Raw genomic sequence first — 20,828 nt, 5'->3', positions numbered from 1 at the left:
TTCCACATAGGTTCAGGAAGAGCAGAGAGGAGTCCGTAATAAATGGTCTACAGTATTACACCTTGTCATTCAATCACAGTCACCGATTCAAAATATATTCGACGAAAGTTCAAATCTTTAGTTATTTGGTGAAAGTAGTGTCCCTTGGTGTTCTGTATGCTGCTGAGGCTGTTTCCAGCCTTCCTGAAGCCCTGAGAGGTTGTGTGTTTTAGCGGTTTAGTCCGTGATTATAAATCACCATCTCATCATCTGTCACAGACACACAGTCATGTACCTACAGTGCTTCAACATATTGTAAATGCTTTAGTTTTTCTGAAAACCACAACAATATGAAGTTGACAGACAAAAGCAGTTGCTTGATGAATTGAAACTTACCAAGAAGAGCTTCAAACAAGTTGCTTTTGAAAATCCCCATTACTCTGAGAATGGCAGTTTTGAGCTGCTGCTCCTCCGGCTTCCTCAGTTTAGTGCAGAACTCCTCCAAAAGCCCCAGGGCTCGAGCTGTGTCTGCAGAAGGGGGGGCAGATAGGACAAGATGGCTGTTGGTATATATATATACAGGACTGTCTCAGAAAATTAGAATATTGTGATGAAGTTCTTTATTTTCTGCAATGCAATTAAAAAAACAAAAATGTCATGCATTCTGGATTCATTACAAATCAACTGAAATATTGCAAGCCTTTTATTCTGATTTATTGCTGATTATGGCTTACAGCTTAAGAAAACTCAATTATCCTATCTCTAAATATTAGAATATCATGAAAAAGTATACTAGTAGGGTATTAAACAAATCACTTGAATTGTCTAATTAACTCGAAACACCTGCAAGGGTTTCCTGAGCCTTGACAAACATTCAGCTGTTATAAATCTTTTTTTACTTGGTCTGAGGAAATATTAAAATTTTATGAGATAGGATTTTAGAGTTTTCTTAAGCTGTAAGCCATAATCAGCAATATTAAAATAATAAAAGGCTTGCAATATTTCAGTTGATTTGTAATGAATCCAGAATGCATGACATTTTTGTTTTTTTAATTGCATTACAGAAAATAAAGAACTTCATCACAATATTCTAATTTTCTGAGACAGTCCTGTATATATATATATCTTTTTTTTTTCTCCTCAAACTATAGGAAAAAGTACTGTGATATTTGAACACACACACACAAACTCTGTACAACATTCAATATATTCTGTCCTTTGACCCTTTGACATTGGATAAGTAAAGAACCCCCCCCCCCCTCCAAAAAAAACATAACAGAATAAAAAAAGAAATAAACTACAGGGAGATCAACAGAGGGCTCCCTCCCTCAGGATAGACATAAGTAGATTTCATATGTACAGAATTAACAACAGTCAACACTAGTATGCACACACTAGTCAATCTGACAGAAATGATACATCAAAACAGTAGTAATAGCAGTAGTAACAGTATTAATATAATACAATTGGAAAATAGCAGTAATAACAGAAATGTTATGCATATTAATAATAACATTGTTGTGGGCTTTCCACCAGTGTTTTGAAGATGGCAGCATCTTGTAGCATTACGGTCACTAGTGTGGTTGGTAAGAGCTGGTTTCCAGTTTGTCCGTAAGGGTTTGATGGGGTTGAGGTCAAGGCTCTTTGCAGGCTAGTCTTCCACCACAATAAGAAGACATGTCTTAATGGAGCTGACTGTGCAAGAAAAGAACGTTGTTGAAAGTTGGAGGGACACTGGTTTTACTTTTTTCTGCTGAAAGACTCTGATATAGATCATCGGTGGCACATACAGTAACTCACCTTTTTTTCTGAGAGGCATGGCTGACTCTTTGTAAACTTGACTCTTGCTAAGGCTTCCAGTTCAGTCTTCAATGCATGGTCATTCCTCTTGGTGGGATTACAGAAAACAGGAAGGGGTTTGACCAAAGTAGTTCTTCTCCAAGCACTCCGAGAGGACAACTTCAACAAGAGGCTGTAGAAGTGGAGTCCAGGGACTCCAAGTCGGTCTGTGTCCAGTGAGTAAGATTATTCCAGACTAGACTTTAGCACGATGATGTCATGTGATCACAGGTGTGTCTCTGTCTCAGATGACAGTGCTAACCGTAATCCACAAAAACCTCAGATAAACTCTCTTGCCGCGATGCCTAATCCACTATCTTCTGGGTGCCTTCAGGAACTCAGGTCCTCTGAGTGAGTCCTCTTGGGAAGCCCTGCGTTGAATCCATTGTGCACGTGAGGCTGTGTATTACTCCTGTCTGGGTCCTCCTCTGGCTGTACAGCTGGCAGACCACAGGCGTGCCTTGTCATGATAGATCCACCGCTGGTCCAAAGGCCCTCTCACAGACATACGGGTTACAGTGCAGGACCAGACCCAGACGGGGGGCACCGAGCCGCGACGTCCTCCCAGTCCTGGTGAAGAGAAGCTGGTCCGGTGTCCGGTGCGAGGGGCCGTTAGGTCTGAGGGCTGGCCCGGGTTAACCCCGTCCAGGGCGCCACTGGGTCCTAGAGGGTCCTGTCTGAGGAGCCTGTCTACATCAGTTATCCGGGCCGACAGCGAACACCTGAAGGATGAAGGTTCCACCCTCCACCGAAGACTCAAACGAATGTCGAGTTTCAAAAGAAATGTCCGTCATTAGTCCCCCGCGTTTTCTTATAACGAGTTAACATGTAACGTAACAGTCACTTCAGAGTCAGTATCTAGAGGGGGTGACTTACGTGGGAGCATGTGTCATGGGGCAGATAACAGCCATTCATGAGAGAAACACCACTAAAAACTCTTCCGCCGTGTGCTCACTGCGCTCCTGCGGATGAAGATAAACATGCGTGTTGCTCACTAGTTAACTAGCATCCATGCTACGGCAGCAGCCAGCGGCGGGGCGAAATGAAGCGCTTCCCCAGGGCGACGCCTGGCTGTAGGAAAATACCTGTCTGCCAACTGTGGGAGAAAATGCATGGCTCTCAAATAACTCCATGTATTTTCATATTCCATAAAATGGTGACTGTGCATTCACCGGACACTTCCCCTGGTGAAGAACAGCGCTGTCCTCAAGCTGCCACATCTTTGTATTCTTTAACCAGGTACATTAAGCCATATGAACGACATCATCAGTTTCATGTGCCAGAATCATGCTAGACACAATGAGAAACGGGACTTCCGTTTATCGATTTCACAATAAGACACTCGTTAACGATACACGCGTACCGCTTTGGAAGAAATTTGCAGCTTGAGCAAACGGCTGTCTAAATGTTTACTTTGATATGCCTGATCAGTAATGAAGAGATACACTGTGAGTTAAATTATTAAAGTAATTTAATAGCCAGCCAATGCAATAAGAATTATATATTTAAATATTTAGGCTTACTGAGCTCCTCTCTCCTCTATGAGGATCAGAATTGTTTATTTGCCAAGTATGAACATTCAAGGAATTCGACTGGATGAAAGGTGCTGCACAATAAAAATAGACATATAATAAAAACAATAAATGTTGTGCAATAATAGATACATATGGTAAAACAAATAACAGTACATTAAAACAAGTATGTATTTTAAAATAAAAATGGCATTTGTATTGGTGTTAGAGGAAATTGTCCTGGGGATGTGAGACTCAGAGTTAGTGGGGGTCCTGGTCTTTGTTGATGAACCTGACTGCAGCTGGAAATAAACTGTTCTTGTGGTGTGAGGTATTGGTCCTGATGGCCCACAGGCTCCTGCCAGAGGGAAGGGACTCCAACAGCTTGTGTCCAGGGTGAGAGAGGTCGGCTACAATCTTTCCTGCCCGCTTCAGGGTCCTGGAGGTGAAGATGTCATGGAGGGAGATTGCAGCCAATCACCCTTTCAGCAGAGCAGATGATGGTGGTACCAAATGGTGTTGGTAGAGCAGAGGATGGACTCAATTTAATTCAGTTATTTTGTATTGCGCAAAATCACAAATTATCCTCAGAGGGCTTTACAATCTGTACACATACGACATCCCTGTCCCAGAAACTCACATCGGATCAGTAAAAACTCCCAAACAACCCTTTCACAGGGGGGGAAATGGAAGAAACCTACATGCACGTTCCAGGACGCTCACTTCCTCTTGCCACCACTGTCAGCATCTCATGCCTTAAGAAACATGGCAGCTCTCCTTCTGCTTTCATTTAGCCTAGTTCTAGCCTTGGATTACACTACGTATATGAAATGCTTTTTGCCCATCTAATAAACTCAATAAAACCCCTCATATATCGTTTTATATTCCCAAAGTGGGACGTGCTGTACTTTTATTTTAAAGGCCAAGTCGCTTGACTGTCGGGCAATATACGGCGAGCTTGGTGCAGTTTACCTCAGCAACGCAGAGGCTGGTCGCCGGTTAGCTGTTTCCTGTCTAGATTGACAGGACGGACAACCAATCGTGTAATGCAATTTCTTGTCGCATCAGGGCGGATCAACCAATGACAAGTCTTTAGACCTGTGCGAAGGTGAGAGTTGAAATATTACTGCATAAACTTCTTCTAATTATTATCCCTGACTGGACTGTGCGAAGGTGAGAGTTGAAATATTACTGCATAAACTTCTTCTAATTATTATCCCTGACTGGACTTATTATATTATTATATTAGAATTATATATAATTATTGCAATTAGTATTAGTGTGAAATAAATTATATAAAGATACCTGAACTTTAGTTTGAAATCGCAAATATGAATGTAACATTTCTAATCATGTTATGAGACTTTTCGGGTACATTAAAAAAAATCAAACAAGATAATGGTTTAAAACAGGACAAGACTGTCTCTGCTTTGTGGGGTTGTAAATTACAATGAGTTGCAAAAGGGCTTGGGGATGTATATTCCATGAGTTGTTGCCATCTGTGGCCCAACAGCAGACTCTAGTGGTGCATGAAGATAATAAAACGTCTATTAGCATAGCACCTGCTGCTGATGACTAACTTAAAAAATTGTGAAAAGAACAGTACCATAAATACAGTGGAAAATAAATAATCAAATCAAAGCAAAGACACAAAATAGCTGGAGCCTCCCTTAGATTATAGATGCACTGTACTTACTGGCCCTTGGAGCAATTTACAGCCAAGTGGTGTCTCTGGAGGCCTTACAGTCTGTTAAGCCACTATCTACTCCTGATGAATAATGCTAATATTATGTTATTACTGAAAATAATCACAAATTAACATGATAATGCAGCTTCAATACAGCTGACTGTCATGGAAAACAATAAGAAATATAATGATTCATTGCTGCTACCTGGGTGAATATTTATGATTATGAAGGCTATTATCTGTATACTGTCTACTTCCAAGTGTTGACTTCTCAAACACGAATGAAACATAAATGAAAGAATGTACCCATTATCTCCACACCATATCAATGTCCAAATATACTTTTTATTGAAGATAGAATAGCTTGAACAAGACTGTATACAACTAATTAGTGCTCAGATCAAAACAATTTCTGTGTTGCATAACTTATATTGTTATATATATAATTAACTCTTTTCAAATTTAACACGTGGTTTTGGCTAAACAAATTAAAGTACCTTGTGTATATTTACTTATCATACATGATCTTCAATTATAAATATGCATACACATTGTTCACTCAGGCAGCTGCTTCCACTCAGTGTAGACTATAGTTAATAGATATATCCAAATGTGCATGCAGTCTGCTCCTATAGTCTCCATGCATGTATCAATGCATTGTGTACAATCTCACTTTGACATGCTTTTTGCCCTTACCAACGTTCTCAGAGGTAAAGCATCCTCTACCCATTCACCATCTGACTGTAACATCCTCTGCCATAAATGAGCTTCATCTGTTGTTGAATCCATCCAGAGCACTTCCACCCCGTAACTCTTCCCTGCACAGAAAAGCCGAGAAACCATTGGATTAATATGAAAGTAATACTTGAATATTGCAAGAAAAAGAGAAAATAATCGCAGGAATGGCAGTTATATTTAAAAAAGGAAAAATGTCAGAATGATTTATTGTTATTTGAGAGGACCCATTTATACCCAATATCAAAAGTTGGTCTGCACGTTTTATATGTGCAAAATAAATCGGAGAAAGGAAAAAGACCCTCATTGTGATGGGGTTGTGACTGGATATCCCAAACCATCTCCAGTCAATGTAAAGGTGTAAACAACAGTCTTCATATATCTGGACACTATATTCACACTTAGTGTGAACTGAGCGTATCCAAATTCAGATCAAACTGTGACATCAAGTGTTCAATCTAACTGTAATACCAGGTGTTCAAACTAACTGTAATACCAGGTTTTCAAACTAACTGTAATACCAGGTGTTCAAACTAACTGTAATACCAGGTGTTCAAACTAACTGTAATACCAGGTGTTCAAACTAACTGTAAAACCAGGTGTTAAAACTAACTGTGATCCCAGGTGTTAAAACTAACTGTAATCCCAGATTCAAACTTGTATATCAAAAGGATCTAGATGGCATCTGTAATGATGTTGAAAAATAGTCACCGTGGAATTAAAGCTTACCTGTCCCTAAACCAAGCCTCAGGCCACCAATGTAGTGGCTGCTCAGTCGGTCATGATCCCACACTGTTATCTCCACACATGTCTCTCTGAGGTCTTCTGATCGGAACCCATCGTACACCATAGTGTGGTTGAACATTGGGTTGGCCGTCCTCTTCACCACTCGCGTCTTCTGTCGGCTTTTCCGACTCGTGTCAGGAAGTACGGTGCTGCAGCAGAAGAAAAAGAGGGAAATCACATGCATTTTCATTTGAAAAGACCATACAGGGTTTATCACAGGTCATATTGATTTGTTCAAACAGTTATAAAGGGACATTTATTTCTAAATGTCCCTTTTTTATTTTAGAGTGTGAGTGGATGTGTCTTCAGACTTATTGCCAATCACATAACTGGCTTTGATTTGTCTTGATTGACAGAATTATTTTAGTAAATATGTTTACATGAAATAAAAATCCCCTGCAATAAACTCTATTGTGTGAAAGAAAATTAAATTAGATTATTTTACAGCTATATTGTGGAAGTATTTTTTCATTAATGTTCGATGAACTAGTTTGGATGAAATCTCACCATTTCACAAATGGGTCGATAAAAACTCCTCTGACTGGAGGAAGGTTCTTGCAGTCTTTCACCCAAATTTGTACCTCACCAGTCTCCATCCTAGATGTTCTCTTACCTGTGGATGAGGTCAGACCACAATAATCGCTTAAATTTAAAGGGAAGAATTAATTAAATCTGAGGAGTCATCAGCTCACTGCGGGATGTCTGGGGAAGGAATCTCAGGGCGACTCTCATTTGTCCTCTGCTGTCTTTCAGATGTGAGGGAGACGCTGTTGGACTTTGTTCTGAGAACTGAAGGATTGAGACAAAGTGAGTAACCATCTAACAAATCACTTCTATGAAACACACAGATTGTGTATAGAAATGAATCCTTTACCCTGGCCTTCAGTGTGTATTCATTTATGTGTGTGTTGCTGAAGTCCCAAATAGACATATCCAGGTCCACCTCGCCCAGGAAACTATTCCGCCCAAAAGTGTTGTTTTGCCACACAGAGATGTTCAAAAACAGAGTTTTCAACACTTCCATTATGATTTTAAACTATGAAAGGGGAAGAAGATAACAAAGCTGTTTGTACAAAATGGAATACATATAATGAGAAAACTGGAAAATACTAAATATGGAGTTATTACCTTGAGGATTTCATTGTAGGTGGGGTTCAACGTTTTCTTTTTTACAGTGGTTTTTCTCTTTCCCAAATGTGTCTTTTCAGAGAGAAGGTAACATTTCACATACCTATAAAAGACAGTAGAGTAACATTTATGTTCTCAACTAGAACATAGATAGTGCCATTTTTCTTAATTCTTCAAATAACAGCATAAGGCATTTGACACATGTTTCAGCCTCTTTTCTGATCTGCCAATCCTCTTTCTCCATCCGTTCTATCACAAATATTACTGACATTTGCTCTAATTTTGACATGTTGATCATACAGTATACAGCAAACACTTACGGGTCGGAGCAGTTCTTCTTTGTGTCGGCCACGGCCAAATCTCTGCAGTGCACCACAAATATGTGAAACTCTCCAAGGTTCTGGATGTAGTTCACAGCTAAATGGATGCTTCCCTGAACTTCAATGTCTCCAAAGTCTGCGGGATAAAGGCTGCTGATGCTGCCGCTGACCTGTTCATATTGACAGAGGAGAGAAAACACCATCCTCTCTGGTTTGAACTAGTTTGTCATGGTCTCTGCTGTTCCTCTCCTCCCTCCTAGTATACTGACAGTTTTCCAGCCCCACACGATCATTACATTGTTTTTGTAAGGGGAAATAAATTACATTAATTATCTTAATTGTTGGTCTTTTGTTACCATTACCCAGCATTGTTTTCACCTTGTAAGACTATGACAAAATGTGGTCCTGGAAATACTGCTACAGCAAGAAGAACCACAAGATTTTGAGTACTTTGCCTGGTTTGTCTATCCTCTTGTCTAAGCGTGTGCGTAGTATTGGTGGAAGAGGTGGTGCATTAGTCAGATTTAGCCCCCGGGTAAAGCTCCATGCTCTGAAGCAAATTTGACATCGTAGCCAAACCGTGGAAGTTCAACTTTCAGGTCCTTCATGTGATGCTATGGGGCCCAACAATACTTTTCCCAATAGACTTACATTGGGAACGAGACATCTGTAACACAGCAGATCATTCTTCTCTTGAGGTGAATTAGCTTTCCAGTAGAAACACTTGAATAGTCCCTATTTAAATCATTAGGTCCTGAAAGTTGTAACACGCACGAATAGCTTAGCAATTTTCATTGGACTGAACTGGGTTCTGTCTCCAATGATGTATCCAATTCTCTTTATACATCCACGGGTCAAACATACACAGGAATTTCACCCAGGAGGCCACTGTTCATGTCCGGTTTGAAACCAAGTCAACGTTGACATAGTGTGGCAGGTCAGTTGCAGGTCACCTGAGTCGTTGGTCTCTCTGTAGTCATGTGAGTAGTTAGTCGCTCTGTAGCCACGTAGTAACTCTTTGGTTTAGTTTTCACGTACCTTAACCAGACTTCCTGTCACCACGTTCTTTTTATGGTCAACAAATATCATTCACAAACCAAAACCAACAATCAGTAAACCAAAACTTGTTTGAGTTCATCTGATCTGATGGGAGGTCCTGGGACAGGGATGTCTATGTGTACAGATTGTAAAGCCCTCTGAGTCAAATTTGTAATTTGTGATATTGGGCTGTACAAAATAAACTGAATGGAATTGAAAAGTAATGTTTGCTGAAAACTAGAGTGACCGATTGTTTTAGGAAATTCAATTCAATTCAGTTTATTTGTATAGCCCATTTTCACAAATTATAAATTTGTCTCAGAGTGCTTTACAATCTGTACACATAGACATCCTTGTCCCAAAACCTCACATCGGATCAGTAAAAACTCCCAAACAACCCTTCACTAGGAAAAAAAGGGAAGAAACCTTCAGAAGAGCAACAGAGGAGGATTCCTCTCCAGGATGGACAGATGTAATAGATGTCATGTGTACAGAAGGACAGATTTAGAGTTAAAATACATTCATTGAATATGAAAGAGTGTATGAATAGTTCGTAGTAGGCATATTCCACGACGGAGACCTCCAAGATCTATCAGGCAGATGGAGGTAGAGAGGAGGAGTGGGCGGAGTCTCAACAGGGCAATGGCATAGTTGGAAGTAGGCATATTCCACGATCCAGGCCTCGATGATCAAATAACCGTTTGAAATTATTTAAACGTTATATTGCGAGTTGTTTTAAAGATGTACTTCTTGAGTATGAATCAACAGGCTTTGAGTTAAGAGACAAAGACAGGGAAGGGGAGTCAGAAAGGGTTGTCACATTGTTGGTTTTGCTCTTTTCAGTATTTTTTGTGTTTGAATACTGATCTTTGAAGTGAAGTAATCTAATCAGAAACTTGGTTGTCACATAACACATCAAAAGTTGAACAGATTAAGACTAATTCAGTCAAAAGATGAACTTGTATTCTAGAGAATATTTAACTTTACACAGGCTAACAAACGTCATGCTCTGTGTTTTATCAGAAATACATTATCTACTTAGCTGCATGTGGACATACAGACGATATGGAGGCCAATCCCGAGGAGAGACTTAAGTTCGACGTGGAGTTCGACGTGGAGCTGCCTGTGCTCCTTCTCCAGCCCAAGTTGGTCTCAAAAGTGCTGTCACTGTCATCCTTTTATCAGAAAAAAGCAAATATTACAGTTAAAAACAAGAACATAAAAATCAGTCAGTGAAGAGGGAAAACAAATCACTCATTAGAGTCATTTAGCTGTTATTGTGAGAGGTTAAGTTTGAACATGTTAAATACTAAATTTAAAACTTTTGAGAGTAAGTGTACTTTACCTCATCCTGCTCATGAACAGTCATGGACACACTGGATTTCATCTGCTTTGAGCTGGAGAGAGTAGAGTCTGATGGTAGAAAAGAGATATGACTTCTCTTTTAATCACCCTATAAAACATCCTGCGTATGTCCTGAAAGATGTTTAAAGCATGGGCCCCCTGGACACAGGCATACTAAAGGCCCCACTATTTCACCTAGATAGCGAGACAAAATAGTATTTTTTTGACCATTCAGTGGTCTTTTTGTTTTTTTATATTTCTACAGCGGTTTCGCCCCTTTTTGTGATATTGAGCATCTCTTTATGATGATTTATGCCTCTGTAGTTTTTTTGTGTCTCTTTAATTATTTTGAGTCTTTTTGTAGATGTATTTTGTGTATCTGTGGTTGTTTTGGCCCTTTGTTACCATCTCTCTGTAGTCATGTTGTGTATCTTTGTGGTAGTTGTCATAGTTGCTGTGAGTTTCTTTGCAGCTGTTTTGCTCTTTGTGGTCGTCTTGGTCCGATTGTAGACTTTTTGTGTCTCTTTATATTTTTTGGGTTTCTTTGTGGTCATTCAAATCTCTTAGTCCAGGGTGCCCCTGCCTGGTAAACCCATTCAGTAAATTATCCATGACATGAAGAGATTTGGCCATGTTTACCATTATCCACACTTTGATTAATTTGTCCACTTGAGGTTTTTTGGGTCCTCTCTTCTCCTAAGAAGAAATCGAGCCGTGAGACAGTAGCTATTATTTACAAAGCTGTAACACATACATGTTACATGAAATAATGCACTGGCAATACAATACAGCTTGATCAGTTATATTAAATAACTACAGTCATTTAAGAAGAAAGGGTTGTGTTACTTGTTTGTGATGTGAGGTTTTCCAGGCCCTTGGATGAAGATGTGCTCCTCGAAGACAATTGTTTAAGGGCTGAAAAGATGGGACTAGAACTGTCATCATAACCTGCCACGAACAAAACAGAATCAGCTCTGGGAAAAAGACTCAACAGAGAAGTTACACAATTCCTGATTTACTAAGCAAGCTTTTGAAACTATGATTTTGATTATGCTTCTGTTTAAATTAACACAAACTAAGTGCTAGTTTATTCTGGTCAAACATTTCAAGAAAGTGAAATGCTTAGTAATTCAGTTTTGGATGTACAAAAAGTTGTTCCTGTTTCATCATCCAAAACACTAGGAACATAACCCGAGTGTTTTTATATCATTGCGATTAATTAACAGAAATCTCAATGTTGGTAGTACCAGTTTGAATCTTTACGGTAGAGATTAGCTGCCACATATCTATTGCATTAGTAACTCTTAAATCACACAAAGCTTTTCAAATGAAAAATCAATATTTCAACTCTAACTAAACAAAAATATTTTCTATTGATATACACTGGTTAAACTGAAGTTGTGTATTGGTACGCTTAAAATGGAAATAGAAAAGAAGATTAAAGTCAATGAACACAGCAGATTGTATAAACACATTTGGAAATGGAGGAATTTGTCAACTCTGTCAAATCAGATTCACTGTAGCGTTAATGTTTTAACTTGGTGTGATTTGTTTGTTGTCACTGTTATATTCATTTCTCAATCATTATCATGAAGAAATTAAATAGAATTCAAAAGCTCACTGCCTGAACTTGCCCGAGACAAAGACCAGGCCTTGGTCGTTGTGTTTTGGCTGGAGTTTTCATCCTTATTTTGTACAATCCAAGAATTTATGCTGCCAGGATTCACCTCAGTGGGACTGTCACTCTGGTTCCCCACAAAGTCTCTCGGGGCATTTTGCGGCATGTGTAATGTATAATTATCTGCCACAACAGCTCTCACTTGATGAAAAAGAGGCACATGGGACTTCTCCTTCGGTCCAAGGTAGTGCTGATAATCCTCAGGAATGAAAGATCTGGCGAGGCGTGGAAAGGTATTCAACTTCTTCTTTGAGGCTGTTTTGTATTGTGGTAAAGTAGAGGAGCTTGAACTGCTTTGTTGTATCGTCACATTACCAAGGTTAGCCCCTGTGTCCTCTGGATGTGAAAGGATAGGACTTATGCTAGGTTTAGTGTCTGTCAGCACTGTCTCTTTTACCTCATTTGCGGGACTCTTCTTCTGTCTTGGAACTGGTGTTGGCTTCCCTTGTTGCTCTTCAACAACCTTAGCTTGGGGATCAATTTCTATTGGAAACGTTTTGAAGGGGGAACCTTCAAGCTTGGATCTCTTAGGACTGGAGGATTCTCTTGGCAGGACCCTTGGATGGCAGGTCTTAGATGGACTCCTCCTGACTTCGTCATCCTGGTCTTTTGATCGTGGAGTTTGGGATCGTCTAGGACTGAGGGGCCTTTCTTGATACTCATTATCAGCCTTGACTTGATATTGGTGACATGCTGACTCCATGTCAGTACTACCAGAACTGACACAACATTTGTCGGTCACTTGTGATGGTTTCAACACAACATTAGACTTGGTTTTGTACAGAGACTCTTCCTCAGACTTCTCTCTGTTATGCAAGGATGTTCTCAGATAAAACTGTGGAGAACCCTCTTTGTTGCTGAGTATTGAACTGCGTGAGGCTTCCTTGACTCTTGAAGCAATTACCCTGGGTCCTATATATTCCTTTTCCCAGAAATGTTTTGCCTTCCTGATCTTGGCTGGCCAGTCCCTTTGATGACTGGAACTGGACTGCCTGGGAAGGGAACCTGGAATATCCTTCTCTCGCTTTTGGGAGTTGAAGGCTAGACAGGAAGGTACAGGAATGATGACGTTACCCTGTGGCTCATAAAGCTGTGACTCTGTCACTGAACCTGTTAAAGAATCATCTGTCTCTTCATAAATGAGGACTGGATTAGCTCTATAAGTGCCATCTTCTTGAGATACATTTACAAAGAAGCTACAGTCAGTCAGTGGTGACCTCTCATCAGTGTCCTCAATTGTAATTTCCGTTTGAGTTGAGAGATTGTTGTTTATGCGTACTGCATCAGAGTCACTCTGATAGCCATGTGGAGCTTCTACTCCACTCTTGGAGATGTCATTTTGCCTGTTCTCATCTTTGGTAAATATTATTTTGGGTCCACTGTTTTCTTTCTCCCAGAAAGCTTTCAGATCGGATAGTCTCTCCGGAAGCTGAACCACTCTCTCTTCTTTTGCCCACTGCTGAGTGTCTTTATCTACTAAGGTCAATTTTTCTTCAACTGGTGTGTTCTGCTGTGATGTAAGTTGTAGTGTTCTGACCTCTGTCATCTCAGAGGGTTTAGCTTCTTGTTTGACACTTGCAGGTTTGTCCGTGGTCCTATCTGCCACCCCTTGATGGAGATTGTGGGTGTTATCTTGCTCTTTCTGCTTAGGTATCTTCACCTCTTCTTTTTGTGGACTCTGGACTTCAGCAGTTTTCTCTTTCTCTCTTTTAAAAATTCCAAGCAGTCTTTGTTGAGGCTTTGGTAAAACAGCATCAGATGATCCCTCTGAGCCACCATTAAACGGCTTGGTATTTGAGGGGGCCTCAAAAGAGACCTCAGTTCTTTCTTCAGGCAGTTTTTGGTGACGAATATTGTGTCCAGTTGGCCAGCCTGTGGAGGTAGTCTGAGAGTGACAGTCCTCTTCAGACTCTGTCTCCAGCTGAACAGGCTTACCTGACTCCTGGTCATCAGAAATGAGTCCGGACATTGGAAGGCTTAGGAACTCTGGATGAAAGTGCTCCGAGACATCTGAAAAGAGACACAACTACATATTGGATCACGGATGTAAATTATGTCTACTTAATACCTGCAAAATATGACGACAGATAACTGTGTTGGACTTTTTTTTTGGCATGCAAAATGTCATTTCTGACAGGATTTTAATGTCAAATATGTATACGATTTGAAACTTTGCAATTTTGACGTCTCTGAGTAGTATTATACACAAGACACCAGTGAACAGCCATGCACATTCTAGCAGATCCAACGTAGGAACACTGAAAACCAACAGGGAGTGCACCAATGTTACACCTCAATTCACAGTAACACAACAAACTAATGGAACGTCCAACATATCGCATGAGACATTAAAAGCAACATTGCATAATGCCAAAGCTAGGTGCAGTAAGCCCAATTATACAATAAAGATAGATGTTTTCTTGCTGTTCTTATCCACCAGTCATACATGAATGCACATATTTTGCCCGATGCAAGAACATGCATAAGCAGGATGAACAGGTTACTTTGACTTTTTGGATAATCTTTTCTGTTTTCTAAATGTGTAGATACTGAAGTCATGGGTTGTTACAGTAGTTTGACTTATTGATTGGCGATTTTGTTGAATCATTGGTTTTAAATTAAACTCTTACCACCAAGGTGTTGGCCAGCCTCCTGCTCTTGGAGGTTTGACTCATATTTGCCATTGAGTTCACCTTCCTGTGAATCCACCTGACTGATTGAATAAAGGCCTACGTATGCCAACAGGGGCCCTGCCAGTATCCTCAAGATCACTATTATTTTCCACCTAAGAAAGAGTGATGGAGTTGACATCCAGTAAGCTGTTCTCTCCCAGCTCTGTCCCATCTTGCCACTCCACTCCACTTTGACCGACTTTGGAGCTGAACCGCACCTGCTTCCTGTCTATCCAGCTCTCAGTGGGAGAATCAAGGCTAACTGGACTCTGCAGGTCCAGGCAAGAGAACAAGGAGTCTGTTGAAGTAGAAGTGGACAAGTGCTTGAGGATGCCCCGCGAAGCAGCCAAGTTAGTCTGCTGACCTCCTGGCCTGCCTTCCTCAACAAAGGAGTCCTGAGAACTGCTGCTGACCACTTTGTTTCCAGGCATTGGCATGGGAATAGATGCATTCTGGGTGATCGGGCTATCGTTAGGTTCTTGTTTAAGGTTACTTGCATAAGAAAAGCAGCTATCAGATGATGGTAAAGGCTCTGAAAGAAACAAAGACAAATGAACACCATTTTAACCAACCATCAGCTGTGTTTTTTTATCATTGAGTATGACTATTTAATCACTGGCGTCCTTCAGCAACTATCAAACACAGAATCGTGTTAAAAAACATTTAACCCTGCATCACTTTATTACGAGGAAGTTCCACAACCTACATTATTACTTTGACTCCACTCTTTAATTAGGGCTGTGAAGTCTGGTCTAGTTATGGCTCCTTGTTATCTTTCAGATGAATATGTTGGCAGTTCTAACAAAGTGAATTCCCTCAAAAACTCCTTAACTTCTTCGTTCCTCTCCCATTAATCATCATATAATGAGTATTTCTGCAATTGGCAGCCAAGATATTGTTGGTTTCAACCATGTCTCGGTCTTGTCTCGGTCTCAGACGAAGAAGACTCAGGTCTTGGTCTTCTCTTGGTCTCAAAATGCTCTGGCTTGTTCCTGACTCGGTTTAGGTGGTCTTGACTATACAACTGGGTATTGGTATTTTTAACTAAAGGAACAGTGTGTAACATTTAGAGGCGAAAATTGAATAAAAAATCATCAAGTATGTTTTCTTGAATATGTATAATAATAATGTTCTAGTTTTATTATCTTAGAATGAGCCTTTTTTTTCAACATAAAAAGAGTGTCCTCTTTACGGTGCCGGTTACCATGTTCATAAAGGAAACCCAGAACAAACAAACCTACCTGCAGAGGCTTACCCTGGTTGGAAAACAAAAAGGGGAGGGACACCGTTGTTTTGGTCTCCAGTGCCAGAAAAGAAAACACGCCAAACCTCTGTTGGTCTTGAGGAGCTGGAGCATTCACGTCTGCTAAAACTGCAACTGTACACTCACTTAAAATATTGTTTGTGTTTTCACGTCAGCCCTCGTAGTTATCCTACAAGCTTACACGGGAGAAGTTTCAACTTGATGCAATCTGCAACCTCACCACTAGATGACGCTATATCTTACACACTGCATCTTTAAGTAACTAAAGGATATGAATACTTATTCCACTTTAGGCTGTTTCTTTAGTCTGGAGGACGCGAGCCACCACCTTTAAACAACTTGAGACTTCTTTTTATTCTCTGTATGCGTTGCCACAAAGAGTGAGTGTCTTAGGAAGTGTCTTACTTATAAAACACATTCATATTTGGACTATTGTTTATTGATGAATATTAATAATTGAGCTCTATTTATGTCAAGAGCTTGTTGTGTATGTGCATATTACTGGTACAGTTTTCAGTATAGGAATTGGTATAGGTATTAGATAATCGATTGACCTGAACTGTCACGATTTGTCTAGGTTGTTTCTTCTTATCGTGTGATTCCTTCCACAATAACATTGTTTTAATAGCTCCTGCGAAATAATTCCAGCAGCCAGAAGTCATGCGGTAAAGATTAAGACTTAAGTGTATTGGAATGCATTTCTTTGTAATCATCTGGCGAGTCGGAAAGCCTCGTGTGTTTGGACTTCCCTTCACTTTGACAACCCATGGGAAAATGTGTGGCTCATTTCACATGGACTGGATTAAAACAATATTGGTAGAAACACAAAGACAAGGGCAAGAACTTAAACTAATTTCCAAGAATCAGCTCTGTCGTGTACAATTAGCAAATGGCTGTGGTTCATCAACTATTCCATACTTTTAAACCAGCGTTATTAACTATTAAGTACCTGCATGGAATTGTATTTTTCCTTTTCCCCATAACACTAAACATAGCATCTCTGAAATTGCAATAAAAAAAGCTGGAATGTAATCAGATTAAATTGTTCGGATTCACAAGCCAGTACAAGCCTTCCACTGCCATGCAACCACTGCTCATGCCAACATGCTGTTCACAGGAAAGGTTGAAACAGCAGAAGCGTAAAAGACCCACACACCTGGATGTCAGACTGACTGCTAAACAAACAGACTTACATTGGTTTGTAATGTAACTGCTTTCACAATGTGTCCATCAAGGCGTCCACTCAATTAAAACACATGATGTATCATTAGATCAAGAAATCCACTCACACTCACAATATGAATTCCAGACAGCACAAAATGAGTTAACATAAGGAAACTGACCCTCGTTCTGTGTCGGGGTTTGATCCACTGCTCCGTCCAATAACTGTCTGTCCTTGTTTTCAAAACTGTGACTTGCAATCACGTCAGTGTTGAATGGATTTTGTCTTTGCTTGAACAAAAGAAGATTCATAAATACAACACCTGCATTGACTCACATTCCAAACCTGTTAAATGGTTTCTCCAGTCGCAATCCTACCTTTGTGGGTGACTGTAAAACTGGTTTATGGATATCTTGTGGTGTTTCACGTGGCTTCTGGTTTTCATACCTATTAGAATAGACAAAGACCACAAGATGAAATGACAACTTCTGAAGATAGGAAAACTTACAGCGGATTTCAAAAATATTTAATATAATCTTGATTTTTAAATCTGCATGCCAATGTAAATGCATTACGTTCCCTTCCATACAACATGTTTTGGTCAATGAAACAATAATCTCATAATCAATGTCTGTTCCCAACTATAGTTTTCATCTTAACGTTCTGTGGGATAAATGATTACAGTTAGATACAAGAACGGGCAGGTACATTCTCACAAGTTAAGGCAGTGCAGAACGTGTCCGATACTCCTCATAGGCACTGGAGAACATGAACATGTGAGACTTGACCTTGTGAGAAGATTACTACAGGGCCGATTAAGTATCCATTTACTGTGTGCATAACTCCACACAAATAATCTGCTCCACTAGTACAGCATGTGATGGTGCTCAAAACAAACTACACAGGCCACATGTTTGTTTTCTAAATGTGTACAGAGTTTAATATTTGTACTTCTGAGAATATTTAGAGCTGCAGGATTTTTCCTTCAATTTACACTTTCTGTTATGTGAATCCAAAAAGGAATTTTGAATTTGCGAACACCGTATGAAAAGCATACATCGGGTAAAATCTCCTTTCCATTTATAAATGTATATAAAACAATATATATATACAGTGTTGAAAATAGTCCCGAAATGAAAGTGATCAGAACCAATATCTTACCTTCTCTAAACATTTTCCAAATGCATGCAAACATCTAATGTAAATGTCATTGGCAAAAAAATCTCTTTGAAAAGTGAAACAAGCTCAAAACTATGTTGCTGAACTTGTTTGCTTATGTGCACAGAGCAGCAAAGCTTTTCACTGAAAACAGCTGAAAAAAATGCAGATGAGCCAGAACACAAAGCTGTAGTTTGAGGGGAAATGTGCATTTAAATCCTCAAAACAATGCTTTACAAGTGATGACTACTTCCTGCTTTGGTTCTCTGTACTCACCTTTCATCACTGAGCTGCTGAAGGATTCCACTGAGTGCAGGTGGGACGAACACTTCTTTGTTCTCACTGCTGACAAAACTGGGCTTCTCAGGTAATATCTGGGAGAGCTCCACTGCAGCACACAACACACAGCTACTGTTAGAGAAGGTGAAGCATTCATAGTGTAGCACACTGTTCATATCCACAACAACAGAATAACCTCGAACTCCACATGCCTGATGTAACCTGATGCGTGTGTATCAGGAGATCAGGAAGTACACATTTAACAATCTGTGATTGGAACACGATCTTGGGAACACCCTAAATTACTCATAAATTGTTGTGCACATTTGTCAATGTTATTTTTCATTTGTAGATAATGAAATTCACATTTGTAACCATTTCATCGGTTGGATCTGTGATTTTGAGAATAGCAATGCTTGACGACTCACATATAGTCAGCGGTTTATGCGAGTGCCTCATGGAGGCCCTGATGATCTCGGAGCCATGGATGCGATCCTGATGTCGCAGCCGCTTCGTCTCGTAGAACCATTCTCCAGTCATGTACTTCAGCCGGCGCTCGTCACTCCCCGTCTTCTGGAGGTTCCTGAAAGCAGACACATCAATGGGACATGTACAGTCACAACTTCATTATTCAGAGCACTTGTTTCAAAATGTTGGGATTAGAAGAATAACAAGTATTTTATTGCATTGTTTTTTGAAAATAATCTGCAAAAACAGACAAACAAACATGTCTTTGCTGGGCTGCAAGCAACATTTCCACCTATATCTGTAACTTCTCGGTAGCAAATACATGTATGTTCTGCAGACAGACATATGTTTCCTGTGATAGATCATACTTAAATGATCTCTGTTGCTCTCCTGAAGGTTTCTTCCCTTTTTCCCTGTGGAAGGGTTTTTTATATTTCTTTTCTTTTTTTTCCTGATCCGATGTGAGGTCCTGGGACATGGATGTCGTATGTGTACAGATTGTAAAGCCCTTTGAGGCAAATTTGTAATTTGTGATATCGTGCTATGCAAAATAAACTGAATTGAATTGAAAAAATGAAAGATCCAAGGGTCAGTTTGCGCTTGTACACAGAACTCACTGGACACGCTGCTCCTCAGCCTTCTTCAGCTTAGCGTCTCTTTTCAACACGGTTCGGATGGTCTCCTGCTCCTCCTCCGTCAGGAAACTCAGGTCGATCATGGTGACTGCTGCGTCCTCAGCTCTCCACTGTTTTCAATTAGTGTCTAGAGGCTGAACATGACCCCAGCCTCACACGGTTCTTCTTCAAGCTCACAAAGATCTTGTCCTGTTCTTAAAGTCAATGGGAGTGGTCATGTGTATTCTGTGCTTTATTGTATCAAATGAGTGCTCCTTATTGTTGCTATTTGGGCTTCTGTTTGACCCTTTCGATAGCAGTTTGAACCTAAAAGAACATAGAAGAATATCATTATTGTTGCCATCTGAGATTTACAGAAGAAAGTCTGCTTCTCTCTGTGCATCCCTCAACAGAACGCACAGCAGACACAATAGATGGATTGGTCGATTAACAGCTGTCGATCAACATTAAATGAATCGGCAACAATTGATATAATTGATTAATCGTTTGAGCCAGTCACTGATAAAAACTTGAAGATTATTACGGTTTGGACTGTTTTTTCCTGAATGACTGTATAGAATAGAATTATGATGTGTGGCACCCCGCCTGGTAGCCCCTGTCAGGGTGTGAATGGGTGAATGATGACAGTCCTTTTCACGATCCAAATAATCAAATGTTTTGAATATCACAGGACTTTGTCCTACAGGTTGAGGAAATCTCTACAATCAGCGAAAAAAAGATCTTCAACAGTAGTTTGCATGTTTCCTTTTCTTGTGCTGTCCATTGAAATTCAGATATTAACTATTAACGTTATTGCCAGCTCACACAACATGTTAGCCTGTTTCATAATTCATTGTGTCTATTTGGTCAGATTCTCTTATATCACCAGAAGCACGAGGCTAATGCTAGGCTAACAGTAGATATATGCAATAACATCTCAATCATGCGATCACAAAGTTATCAGAAACCAAGAATGGTTTATAGCTATATGATGGCTATGCTCTAAGAAACCTTGAATAAATTACTTTTTCCTGGTTAAACTCACTCTGATTGATGTGGGAGAACTTTATTTTTTTAACAAATAAGAATGTTGCATGTCCAGTTCACTAAAAGGAGGATGTATTTCCTTGTTGAGATAGTGATCTTTCATTTCTTCACCACTGCAC

At 39.9% G+C, this 20,828-nt stretch overlaps 2 protein-coding genes across 32 annotated transcripts in view; both read right to left on the bottom strand.

Annotated features, from left to right (window-relative positions):
• dlg2 (discs, large homolog 2 (Drosophila)) overlaps window positions 1–20,409 on the bottom strand; it is a 233,785-nt gene extending 213,376 nt beyond the window's left edge. For 3 of the 30 annotated variants that reach the window (XM_056406219.1, XM_056406178.1, XM_056406431.1), the window contains exons 1-6: window positions 19,666–20,021; window positions 19,009–19,163; window positions 18,578–18,712; window positions 17,521–17,590; window positions 17,325–17,428; window positions 376–507 (exon numbers count right to left, since the gene is read on the bottom strand). In XM_056406219.1, the coding sequence (XP_056262194.1) occupies window positions 376–507; window positions 17,325–17,428; window positions 17,521–17,590; window positions 18,578–18,712; window positions 19,009–19,163; window positions 19,666–19,766 (697 nt within the window). In that variant the 5' untranslated portion in view covers window positions 19,767–20,021. Of the gene's footprint in view, window positions 1–375; window positions 540–1,512; window positions 1,551–1,779; window positions 2,970–3,271; window positions 3,812–10,081; window positions 10,199–10,368; window positions 10,437–11,006; window positions 11,064–11,213; window positions 11,316–11,988; window positions 14,056–17,324; window positions 17,434–17,520; window positions 17,591–18,577; window positions 18,713–19,008; window positions 19,164–19,665 lie in introns of those variants that run through there. The other 27 variants (XM_056406284.1, XM_056406294.1, XM_056406312.1 and 24 more) reach the window with 20 other exon arrangements.
• On the bottom strand, window positions 5,342–10,049 carry LOC130188214 (synaptotagmin-like protein 2). 2 transcript variants are annotated; one of them, XM_056406452.1, is made up of 7 exons: window positions 7,986–10,049; window positions 7,666–7,768; window positions 7,384–7,573; window positions 7,230–7,283; window positions 7,045–7,150; window positions 6,481–6,686; window positions 5,342–5,834 (listed from the first exon to the last, which is right to left on the bottom strand). In XM_056406452.1, the coding sequence occupies exons 1-7, from the start codon at window positions 8,186–8,188 to the stop codon at window positions 5,686–5,688; spliced, it is 1,011 nt and encodes a 336-aa protein (XP_056262427.1). In that variant the 5' UTR covers window positions 8,189–10,049; the 3' UTR covers window positions 5,342–5,685. The 2 variants fall into 2 exon arrangements, with proteins under 2 accessions (XP_056262427.1, XP_056262417.1); XM_056406442.1 differs by having other exon boundaries at window positions 7,230–7,326; window positions 7,412–7,573.
• Window positions 20,410–20,828: the final 419 nt, after the last annotated feature.

This window comes from Pseudoliparis swirei, chromosome 3, assembly GCF_029220125.1.
Source record: "Pseudoliparis swirei isolate HS2019 ecotype Mariana Trench chromosome 3, NWPU_hadal_v1, whole genome shotgun sequence".
In the NCBI taxonomy this organism is placed as follows: Eukaryota; Metazoa; Chordata; class Actinopteri; order Perciformes; family Liparidae; genus Pseudoliparis; species Pseudoliparis swirei.
This window is presented reverse-complemented; position numbering and strand designations above follow the sequence as displayed.

Coding starts and splice junctions, on each gene's coding strand:
- LOC130188214 (XM_056406442.1), bottom strand. CDS start 8,188: ATGGTGTTTTCTCTCCTCTGTCAATATGAACAGGTCAGCGGCAGCATC. Junction 7,151..7,229: donor CCTTCCCCAGACATCCCGCA/GTGAGCTGATGA, acceptor CCTCATCCACAG/GTAAGAGAACATCTAGGATG. Junction 5,835..6,480: donor GAGGCTTGGTTTAGGGACAG/GTAAGCTTTAAT, acceptor TTTTCTGTGCAG/GGAAGAGTTACGGGGTGGAA.